At 37.3% G+C, this 12242-nt stretch overlaps 1 protein-coding gene across 3 annotated transcripts in view; it reads left to right on the forward strand.

Annotated features, from left to right (window-relative positions):
* PPP2R5E (protein phosphatase 2 regulatory subunit B'epsilon) overlaps positions 1-10178 on the forward strand; it is a 160198-nt gene extending 150020 nt beyond the window's left edge. For 2 of the 3 annotated variants that reach the window (XM_025295397.3, XM_025295398.3), the window contains exons 13-14: positions 223-324; positions 5494-10178. In XM_025295397.3, the coding sequence (XP_025151182.1) occupies positions 223-324; positions 5494-5593 (202 nt within the window). In that variant the 3' untranslated portion in view covers positions 5594-10178. The remainder of the gene's footprint in view (positions 1-222; positions 325-5493) is intronic. The other variant, XM_025295399.3, reaches the window with a different exon arrangement.
* Positions 10179-12242: the final 2064 nt, after the last annotated feature.

The raw sequence follows: 12242 nt of genomic DNA on the forward strand, positions 1-12242 counted from the left end.
CTAATCCTGCCAACCCCTTAGAAAGATCTCTTGTCTAAAGAATGTAGCTCTCTTCATGTGGAAATGAATTGTAGGCCATTTCTAGTTGTTCCGACTAAAAAAGGGATGGTGACTAGGTGGTGTGAGCAGCTCATTAGGGTAAAGGTTGTACATCCATTTTCTTCGGGCAGCAACCCATTACATAGGACTAAACAACACGTTCCTTTCTCTCTGTGCTTCCAGGGCTATTGTGGCGTTAGTGTACAATGTGTTGAAGGCGTTTATGGAAATGAACAGCACCATGTTTGATGAGCTGACAGCCACATACAAGTCAGATCGTCAGCGGTAACTTTTTAAAGCTTTTTTGTCAGCTGTGCATAAAACTATTGAGTTCTTTCCTTGCTCTTTGCTGAATTTGCCTCCTTGTACCTGAAATCCTAAGCAGCACGATTTTATTTATTTCCATATTCATTTTCGCATGTGCATTAGCTGTGTCTTTATTAGTGTGTCACTGGGTAACAAAGTGTCATTTTGGTTAAGTCTGCTTTCCTCCTCCCTTCCCTAATGTTTCTCTTCTGCGTCCAGATTAGAAGCCTGATGCATAACTGGTGTTTCAGGCCCACATAAGGGGACCATCAGGTTGATAGCCATCTGGATTCACTCCCATTCTGAACTAGAATGGGGCTGATTTGTCCTTCACTCCAGCAGCAAGAGAGATGGGGCATGCTTTTGTTTAGCTCTTTGACCCAGAACTTAACTTTCTATGCTAGAACCCAGCACATTCCTGTGATTTAAAGGGCAGTGAAAAGAAAAAGGTAGAGAGTATTATGCAAATCTTGATACGTTTAAGGTCAAAGGGAGCAGAAACCAGTTGAACTCATTATAATAAATGCTTCTGGTTTCATGGGTCTTTCTTGATTTCATTTATGTGATTCTTCAATTTTGTTATTTCTCGTTCAGTATATTCAACTTTCCAAAAGATGTGTCTTAGTCTGTGTGGGCTGCTATACCATATTATAGGTATCTTGTGGGTAGCTTCCAAACAACAAAAATGTTCTGGAATCCAGAAACCCAAGAGCATGGTGCCACCATAGTTGGGTGAAGGCCCTCTTTCTGGTTCAGAGCTGGTACCTTCTCACTGTGTCTTTGCAAGGTGGAAGGGGCAAGGGATCTCTGTGGGGTCTCTTTTATAAGAGCACTAATCCCATTCATGAGGGCTCCACCCTCATGACCTAATCACCCCAAAGGCCCCACCTACTAATACCATCACCTCTGGGGTTTAGGATGTCAACATGTGAATTTTGGGGGCACACAAATATTCAGACCCTGACTTCGATGTACTTGGAGAGGTTGAGGAAAGTCTGGAGAGCTAGTTAGTAGTTGAACCGCTGGGTTGACTTTTCTCATCCAGAAGAAAATGTCAGCTTTGTGTATATTATAAAACCATAGACTTTCAAGGATCCCAGTGTTCATACTCAGGACCTGGCTAAACCTCCTGAGAAAAACTGTCTGTGGTTCCTTTGCACCTTTTCCTGATTTTTAATATGTTACTTGGATTTTAGATAAAAGGAGCAATGAAGGGAAAGGTTTGGTGGCAGGGGACGGATGATCGTCATAGTGATTTTTTAAAAAATTACCAGGATATGGTATACAAGAGCAACTTTATGGAATATGAAAAGTGTTTAATAGTAGAGAGAAGAGACTTGAGTTGTTTTTAATACCATGTTGAGGTAAAAATCAGTTATTGGATATGTTGTACCAGACTTAAAGAACTTTTAATTTACTATATTTGTAGTTGTTTCAAATCATTAAATTTATAATAACCCTCCATGTTTCAAACTTAAAATCTTTAAAAAATGTTATTTAAGTGAAGGGAATACAGGGCAAATTTTCATACTGTGATATACCATTAAGGAGTGCATTGTACGTAATATCCTTCTTTTTATAGTAACTAAAAACCATTTTTATTTTCCTAGTTGAATAAGAATTAAATCTGTAGAAATCCATTAAGACTACTGAAGACCTGTTTCTAAAATATTCAAATCATTTGAATTAATTTCATTCATTTTTATTGAATTTCAAAACTGTTTTATGATCATTTATCATTTAAACTAAATAGGCCAGCCTCTAGAAAAAGATAATTAACAGCAAATAGACACTATGAAGCTGACTATGACAGTCTGGTGTTTTAAAGTGATTTATAGCGAGTGGACTTTCTTAATGACAGAAGGAGTATTTAAAAACTAGTATTTTGTCTAATGAGCAATACAAGGGTATACTTAGTAGATGGAAATACTAGTTTTTCCATGGATATAGGAAGAGAAAAAGAGACTAAAGAGATTTATTTGGTATTGTCCAACAAGAGCTTCTCTGGTGGCTCAAATGGTAAAGAATCCGCCTGCAGTGTGGGAGACCTGGGTTCGATCCCTGGGTTGGGAAGAGTCCCCTGGGTTGGGAAGAGTCCCCTGGCGGAGGGAATGGCAACCCACTCCAGTATTCCTAGCTGGAGAATCCCCATGGACAGAGGAGCCTGGTGGGCTACAGTGCATGGGTCACAAAGAGTCCCAACAAGAAATGAAAAGAGGATTTATTTCTAGAAGGCAAGAAGTTAGTAACTGTTGCAGGTCAGATCAACATTTTTTAAAATATTGAATCTGAAAATGGTGGGTGGAATAAGTAACTAACTCTGACGGATACATATGTCAACATTACTGCTCTGTGAAATTGTAACAGGGAGTTTGACATTATCCCTAGTATGACAGCGTAGTGAAGTTTTAAACTGCCACCTACAGGGAGAGAGAAAAGTGGGAAAGAATAGGGGTGACAGAAGCTATATCAGAAATATTTAGGGTTTTTGAAGATAAAGCTGTCAGTATAAAATATGTATGATAACTCAGCAAAAAAGTTTACCTAGAAGAAAAGCCCCATAGGGTAGACTGCTGCTGCTGCTAAGTTGCTTCAGTCATGTCTGACTCTGTGCGACCCCATAGACGGCAGCCCACCAGGCTCCTCTGTCCATGGGATTCTCCAGGCAAGAACACTGGCGTGGGTTGCCATTTCCTCCTCCAATGCGTGAAAGTGAAAAGTCAGAGTGAAGTCGCTCAGTTGTGTCTGACTCTTAGCGACCCCATGGACTGCAGCCCACCAGGCTCCTCTGTCCATGGGATTCTCCAGGCAAGAACACTGGCGTGGGTTGCCATTTCCTCCTCCAATGCGTGAAAGTGAAAAGTCAGAGTGAAGTCGCTCAGTTGTGTCTGACTCTTAGCGACCCCATGGACTGCAGCCCACCAGGCTCCTCTGTCCATGGGATTTTCCAGGCAAGAGTACTGGAGTGGGGTGACTGCATTGATTGCTATACAACTCTTGATCAAAGACTGGTGAAATGCCTCAGTAACAAGATTAGGAATGTTTAATCATATCAGCTCTTCATTTAAGCTGCAAATTAGGGCAATAAGAACCTAACATATATTGAAGCTGTTTTTTAGTTGAATAAAGTCTCTAAAGCCCTTCCTCCTCTTCCTCCTCTTCCAAGTAAAAAGATCAATATGCATTGAAACTCAGCAGGATCAGCAGAATTTACTTTCAAATCAGTATTCTATGATAACATTTATTTAGACCTAATGTTGGGCTTCCCTGGGATTCCATTGTTTAAGAATCTGCCTTGCCGTGCAAGGGAAACCTGTTTGATCCCTGGTCTGGGAAGAGCCCACATCCTAGAGCCACTAAGCCCGTGTGCCATAACTACTGAGCCAGCCCTCTAGAGCCCGAATCACAATGACTGAACCCACACAGTGAATCTGCCGAAGCCCAAGTGCCTGGAGCTTGCGCTCTGCAACAAGAGAAACCACTGCACTGAGAAGCCTGTTCCACCACAACGAAGAGCCCCCGCTCACCATGACTAGAGAAGGGCCTGCACGGCAACGAAGACCCAGCACAGCCAATGATAGATAAATAATAAAGCTTTAGACAGACCTAATGTTATCCCCAAATTGTACTGAGAAACCTAAAGTGATGATTTACCAAACAGTTTTGCTCTGCAATTAGGTATCTAGGATCCATAGTGGTTGGAGAATTATTGCCCTATAAATAAAATTTTTCAGGGTCAAAGGTACCAAGTAGGTAATTGTTTGAAAAACTATTATGCCTACTAAAATTTATATAAAATTTATATTGTATCAAGTGTATTTGAGCCAGTTAAAACTAGTTGCAGTAAACAAGGCTTAAATTGCCAAAATACTAATTATAAAATGATGGAATGGGGATGTAAAAGTCTTTAGATATTTCTAGAGGTATTTTGGCAGGAGGGGATGAAGATTAATTTCTGTTGCTGTAGACAATCAGTACAACTTAAAAAACTGGTAATGACTTAAAAAATATAAGGCAGTGGAATTATATATACATTCCACTTATGTGGATTTCCTTCCCTGAATAAACATACTGTACTACAGTGAAGTGCAAAAGTCTTGCTAAGTCAAATTCTTCCCAAGTGAAGTAGAGCCCCTGTTTTTAGGAATTATCTGAATTTATAGATTCACAAATATTATCAGGTGTGCTGTTTACTGGTTCATCACAACATGAAGAAACTAGGGACAGTGTAGTGAGTTATTTTTAATAAATATGAATTTATAGTGCACCCATGTATTCCTGGATTGCGTACTTATTACTTCATTGATATTAAAGTTAACATCTTTTATTTTATAAAACTATGGTAATCTAAAAATGTCCTTGGCAAAATAAAATTCATTTACCCTATTTTGAACATCTAGTTTTTGGGAAAATTTTAACCAAACAGTAAAATCTGAAGTCTGTAAGTCACAAATTGATATTGAGCCAATTGTAAGGTTTGGAACATTAAAAATTTAATAACTGATAATACTAACAAAGTTCTGTTGAGAATTAAAACTGGAATTATAGAAGAAAGGATGTTTAGTTTTATATATAGGTATAAAATAAATTCATAATTTGGTTCCTGTGGTTTGATATTTTTAAGAACAAGATTCTGCTAAAGACTTTACATACATACAATGTAGAAAAAATGGACTGTAATAAAGAGGAAGTATGTTTTCTTGACCTACTACCTTCTCTATATCATATCATCTCTAGAAACCCTTTTGAGAAACTATTCAGAGAGAAAAAGAAAATCAGATTTGAACTAGACCCAAAGTAAAAATGCCATTGGATTTAGGGTAACATACTTATAAATGTTGATCTTTTTTTTTCTTGGTATTTTGAAGTTAATCTTCCTTATTGAGCTAAGTGTAAAGGAATATTAATGTGAAATGAAATCTTAAAATATTCTTGTCATTTCCTACTCTATGTTGTTTCTATATATGTGTCAAGGAAAAAAAAAAAAGAGCAGAAAACCAAAAAGATGAAACACCTACAAGTTTAATGCCAGAGTTTTCAGAGATCTTTAAAAGCCTGGGTTAAAGTATGTCAAGGGGGCAGTTATTGTTGGATCATCTTTTCAGACTTTCTCAGTTGTTTACCTTATATTCTATTTTTTTTCCCCAGTGAGAAAAAGAAAGAAAAGGAACGTGAAGAATTGTGGAAAAAACTGGAGGATCTGGAGTTAAAGAGAGGTCTTAGACGTGATGGGATAATTCCAACTTAACGAAAATAATGACAGCAACATTACTAACCTGTGGAGTCACACATTTATGTAGTAGAAGATGGAGCAACAGTTTTCTGTATTGTGCAACTTTACAGTAGATTTCACATTTGTTTCATTATTACAACAGCACTGTATATACCTGTCTCTAAGTAAAGGAAAACAAATAAGGACTTCAATCCAAAGTTTGGACAGTAGATGGACTTCTCAGAACTTGGCAAACGTAATTATTGTTCTAACCCTCTTTTAAAAAAAAAAAGCAGTCTTCAGAGGTCTGTTGATGAAATTGCTATATTAAAATTCCATTATTGGGAGTTCCTTATTTATCATTAGCAGAGAGTATGAAACAATTTTCAAATGTGAACAATCTTAAATTTAGCTTGTCTTTCTGCTAAGCTGTTAAATGTATTTATAGTAAAGGAAGGAAAAAAAAAAAGACTGTCATTTCCTTATAAGTTTGTATAACATCCTCCTCTGGATAACTTGACTGTAATTTGACATCTTTTCCTTTTGCACATCTTCATGAGTTGAATGTGGAATGGGGCTATGAAGTATAAAGGTCCCGTGTTAAAAGTCTTGTTTACTGGAATGAACATCTTTCCAGTAACCAGGTAGTGCTGGTACTCCTTTAGTTTTAAAATTAGGAGTAAAAGAGAACAGGTGATAAACATGGTAGGGAAGGGAATTTCGGATTCATGCCTGAGTTTATGGTGAATCCAGATCAATGTCTTGAATCCTTTGAAAACAGGCACTGGGACAAGAGAGGGTTCAGCACCTGACCAGTATTAGTTATGTACATCATTGAACACACATAGCAGAGATGTTTTAGAAATGTCAGGAGACATCCTTTCGGACCATTTGGAAATAAGAAAGACAAACACTGAACAGTACAACCATGAAATTGATTGCCAGGATTGTGAATCTAATTGGGAATAGAGTCGAGCAAACAGCTTGGACTGTTTGGAGTTGTTGCCTTACTTTTTAATATGTATTTATAAAGTATTCCAGCAAAAAGAGGATGTAGCCTCTGGGAAAAACAAACAAACAAACATATTACAGTGTTTTTTGTAGATTCTCGTTCTGTATCCCATCACAGCGCCAGCCCTGTTTTTAGCCAGAAAGGATTCAGGATAAACATTATTATGCATTCTGAATTGGATGCGTATTCCTAACTACTGTATTTGTTACCAAAAGTGGTTCTACAAATGCTACTGAAAAAAATCTGGAAATTCCTAATGTCCTGAGTGTTAATAATAAAGTTGAAAAATGCTTTTATATCAAAGGTGCATTGTGACCAAATTGTTTAAGAAAACAAAAAAAACACACAAAATCTAGGGCTGTATTATAGATATATCTTACTGGCTCTCTGCTTTGTATTTGAAAGAGGAATCTTACATCTTGGGGAGTTAAAATGCTGATAACACTTGTGTACATTGTGTACTTAACCTAATGCAGTTGCATTATCATGTACTGAAAGATTCGTGTTTTGGGATTTATTTCCAGGATGCTTTTGCTTGTTATGGACATGGCAGCAGTGAGTTGATAATCCTAAACCATCCCTTCCAGCAGTATTCGTGACATGGAGCTGATTCTGCGTTCATGTGTTGAATTGTGATAGTAGCAAACAGGAACATATGAACTGTTGTTGCTCTTAATAGAAATATGGTATCAATATGGGCTTGTATAGTTTATTCCTTCCATTTAAAATATAAGATAGAATATGCAGTTTTATTCTTTATAAGAAAAAAGGAAAAAAAAAAGAAGCCGCTGACCTTTCTCCCCTATCAAGTGTTTCAGGATTATCAGGTCACAGTTTGTGCATAAAAAGTCAGCCAATTATGGACATTGTCATCTCAATAACTTTGTAAAACAAAAACAGAACTTGGCATTGTTAATTCTGAAAAAGAAACAGCAGTAAAAGAGTCATATGCAATATCAAACACAACATGGTTTAGTGGAATTAATAGATTTTTTTTTTTTTAAGAACTTTAATGGGGATTCAATGTAAAGCTGGCAGAGGCTGCCAAAGATGAAAGAACTTACTTTAAAAGTGCTGGAGCAAAGGTGCAAGTTCAAATGCTAAAGATAAAAAATAAATTTGTAACAAACCATCTCCTTCAGCCCTTTTGATTTTAGCCCATGGATTTTGACTTTGCTTTATATTTAATTTTGACAATATGAACTTTGGTTTGCTATCAAGGTCACAGGTTTATGAACTATATCTCTGCCCGTTAGAATGAAATGCAGTCATTTGAAATGAGAAAGACCAGGATTCTTTATTGCACCTTACCCTGTCCTCAGAGCTAAGGTGAAAGCTGTACCGATATCCTTGATGTCAATTTCGTATGTTGAGCATTCCAAACTGAGAAGAATAAAGCCAAATTTTAGACATATTTAAAGAAGCTATTATAGATATATGTCTAAAATTCATAGGGCAACTTCTGAGAAGAAACACTGTCTTTTCTATTTTAACCGCAAGTGACAATGTGACATCTGTCATGTTGTATCAGTGACGCAGAGTAACTGAGGTAACCTGATGGTTGCACTGTGTGACATATTTAAGGACGTACTTGCTGCATTTGCAGCAGCCCTCTCTCTTTGTCCTTTCCCACATTTCTGCTGTTGCTGCAAGTCGAGTTAATTGTGACAAATGCATCTTTGTGTTATATTTTGTTTGCTTCCTAATTTCCAGAACTATATATAAATATATTTTTTAAATAGCAAATATTGTAGTTAGTGAGTGATGATCACTCCAACCTTACCCCAACCATATTGGTTTCAGGGGTAGGACTAAGAGTGTCTTTGGAAGAAAAACAAAAAACGAAAACAAAACCCTGTGGTTTAGAAGGATGCTGAGGCCTTAGGCTGTGGGCCTGGAACAACCATGTGCGTGAACTGACCCGTCTCATACTTTGAATCAGGCATGCATTCCTTTTCTCATTGTGCAAGCGTCCCCAGTTTTCCCTCAGTGTTTAGTTTTCGTCCTTTGAAATTATTATATTTTGCTCCCCCTAACATCTGTTTTTTATAAAATAAAATAAAAAATAAAAAAAGTGAGATATAAGTAATATCCTCAATGCCTCTGGATACTCACAAGCAGGGTTATACTCCTTCATCTTGGGCTCACTTGCCTAAATGGAAGGGTCTAATTTATTTTGTACCTCCTCCTATGCGTGGGACAGTCCAGGGTGCGGAGCCAGGAATTGCTCATAATTGCACCTGCTATACTTAAATGTATAGCCCTAGGCTCAATCACACTATGGAAAGGGGAAAAAAAAAGTATATTTAGAGCTTTAAAAGCTTTTTTATTTTTTTGTGGGGGCCGGGGTGGGGGGTGGGTGGGAAAGGGAAGAAGTATGGATGTTATTGGCATTTTTAAGTGTTCAGAGGTGTTTCTCCCGCCCCCCTCCCCCCCCCCCCCCCGTTTTGTTTTTTTCCTTCAATTGGATGCACTGACCTGGCCCAAGAAATAGAGAGATTCTCTCTTTTGATGCTATTACCAATGTTATGACAAAGTGACAGTCGCCTAGAACAAAAAAGGTGGCACCGGACATGATCAGTGATATTTTATTTGCACATCGATATTTTTATTTTTATATTCTGGCTCAGCTGCTTCTCTGAGTGGAGTTAAGGAATGAGCCACAAAGAATTTTTGTAGTAGCTATATTGGGAAGCATTTTATATTTCTCAGTATTTAATTTTGAAACTAAAAGGATGGTGCATCTTGAGAGAAAGCTGAGCACATTTTACTCTAGTGGAATGTTAATTTGTGCTGCTTATTGTGCACGACTGCAGCAGTAGCATCTCTCTTGGAAATAAACATCCCAGATGATGACGTGTATGAATATAGGTTTCCTTTCTACCCCACTCCTTCCCTTCCCTCCCCCGTCTTTCCTTCTTTCCCTTCTCTTTACTTTTTTGGAAATCACTTATTGTATATAAGTTGTAATCCAGACCTCATGTATCAGTGGGGAACTTTCAAATATAAATATTACCAATACATTTTCTGGTTGTTGTCTGATTTTTGATTGAGGTATAATGAGAATGACATGTCCATTGCTTTTGGTTTGAGGATTTCGCTTTAGCTTCATACATCTTTTGGTATTTTAGTATTTCATTGTTTTAGCAGGAGAGGGCAGCAAAAGTTCATTTTCCCTGTTAGAAATGCTGTGGTTCATGACTGGTTTTAAATTTAGTTGTGTGTGTGTTTTTTTAAACAGCATCTGTTTGTGGGTAGAGGTAAAAAATGAAACAGTTTTGATATGAAAGTTTGCATATGAAAATTATAGACTGATTTCAACCAGACAGTGAAGACTTCTGATCCACATGAAAGTCAAAAGGCCACAAAAGAATCTTCTGGCACTGGCTAAAATATGCTACTTCCTTTTCAAACACAACAAAATGCAAGCTGAATCTTAAAACACTTGGAGTTTAAAATGTCTTTCTTTGGAAATGATTTACTTTCTTCAAAGTGGTAACAGAAACAAAAATGAAGGTGCTCCCGAAGGAAAATGTAACCTTCCCCTTTCACAGCTGTGTGAGAGGTTCTGTACTGTGGGTACACCCAATAAAGAAGCGGTGAAGAGTTTTCAGGCGCCTGGCTATGTGTGTGTGTTCATCTGTTTCTGACCTCCATGACCTTTTTGAACTATAAAAATAGTAGATTTGATCAATATAAATGTGAGGTTGGTATGTTCAGGCTTTCAACTTGAGAAAACCAGTTTGTAATTAGGGTGGGCTTCAGGGTCTATTGCTGGATATGCAAATACCCCAAAACTTGGTGGCAAAATCAAAGTTACTTTGTTCACAAATGTATGATGTGGGCAGGACTTGGCAAGAATTCTTGTCTTTGCTATTCCAGTGTCAGCTTGGGCTTATCAAGGGGGACAGGAGTCATGGCTCACTTGCATGGCTGGCCAGTCGGTGCTGGCTGTTGACTTGGGGTTCAGCCAGAGACCTCATTTCTTCTTGACACAGACCTCCTTATGGGGGTGCCTTCCTTTACTTCCTCAAAGTATGAAAACTAGGAATGAACGTTTTAATCGACAGGAGGTGGATACTGCCAATTCTTTAAAACCTGGGTCCAGAAACTGTCATAGCATGATTTCTGTCATATTTTGTTGCTCAGACAGTGACAAAGTCTGCTCAGATACAAGTGCAGGGGATGTGGGCCTCATCGCTATGTGATGAGAGGAATGTCATCTGTAGCCAACCCTGGGATACTTTCTTTGTAAAGCATTTGATTTAGGAGTGGTTTACTGTCTTGGCTAATTAGATTTGGAACCATGTAGAGTTAACTAGTTAATGTTTCATGTTCAGTTAAACTGAGTTGGGAGGGGAAAAACAAATCCTTGTACATTCAGTAGTTTTGTATTTTAAAGCATGACAATTTTACATCTGAAGATCACCTTGGTAAGTTACTTACCAAGAAGAAACTTGTAACAAAAAATTTTAGGGTTCATAGAAATATGAGTTGATTTCCATGGAATGTCTAACCTTTTCTATAACATTGCTTCCTGTCTTATAATGAAGCAAAACAAATGTATAATCCAGATTTTGTTTGTTTGTTTTAGCCAAGACTAAGTATGGAAAAGTATGGAATAGTTGACCAAGACTGTGCAATTAGGGGAATTAAAATTTGCTTGTTTCTGATTATGAACATGTTCATGTATATTCTTGAGAAGGAAGATTTTAAGAAACAAATTGAATACCTATATGCTACTCCCCATACCAAAAAGACCATTAAAAGTCATGTACGTTCATTGATTGACTGGACCAACGTTAATTGATTACCTCTGTCCAGAGTTGTGCCCATCCTCCGTTGTTCCCTTTTTCTACATCTTTATTATCTCATTTAATTTTGTTCACAGTCTGAAGTAATTATGCAATTTGAGTGAAATTTTGCTGCTACCAGATGATATGGGGCCTCAGAACCAGGATGGATATCAGCCACGGCCCCCTTTGTCCTCCCTAAAGCTCTTCAGGCAAGGTGTCTTCATCCAGTGTCCCCCAAGATGATGACCATGGACTTGGAAGACAGAGACCCCTGGGATCATTTGGCTTCTGACATTTATCAACGGTGTGACTTTGGGAAAACTGAGCTAAGCCTCAAATTCATTTGTAAAGTGGTACTTATTTTTCAGTGTTGTTATATTCTATTAGGCAGTATATGTAAAATAGCATAAAGTGTGACACATGGTAACCTTAAAAATATTATTATGTTTGATGAATACTTTATTAAACCCAAAAGTTAAACCCACAGCAGAAGAATGGAAGTAATAAAGATTATTAAGCAGAAACAAAGTAGAGAATAGAAAAACAACAGGGAAAAATGAAACCAAAAGTTGGTACTTTGAAAAAACCAGCAAAATTAACAAACCTCTAATCAGATGGACTAAAAGAAGACTCAAATTACTAAAAATCAGAAATGAAAGTGGAGATATGTTTGCTTATTCTATAGAAATAAAACATAAGAGCACTGTGAACATGTTTGCCCAAAAAAAAAAAAAAAAAAAAGTTGGGTAGTCTAGATAAAATGATTCAATCACCATGAAATAGAAAATCTGAATAGACTTATAATTAGAGGATTGCATTGGTAATCAAAAATCTCCCAACAAAAATCGTGGCCCAGGTGGCTTCACTAATGAATTCT

This window comes from Bubalus bubalis, chromosome 11, assembly GCF_019923935.1.
Source record: "Bubalus bubalis isolate 160015118507 breed Murrah chromosome 11, NDDB_SH_1, whole genome shotgun sequence".
NCBI lineage: Eukaryota > Metazoa > Chordata > Mammalia > Artiodactyla > Bovidae > Bubalus > Bubalus bubalis.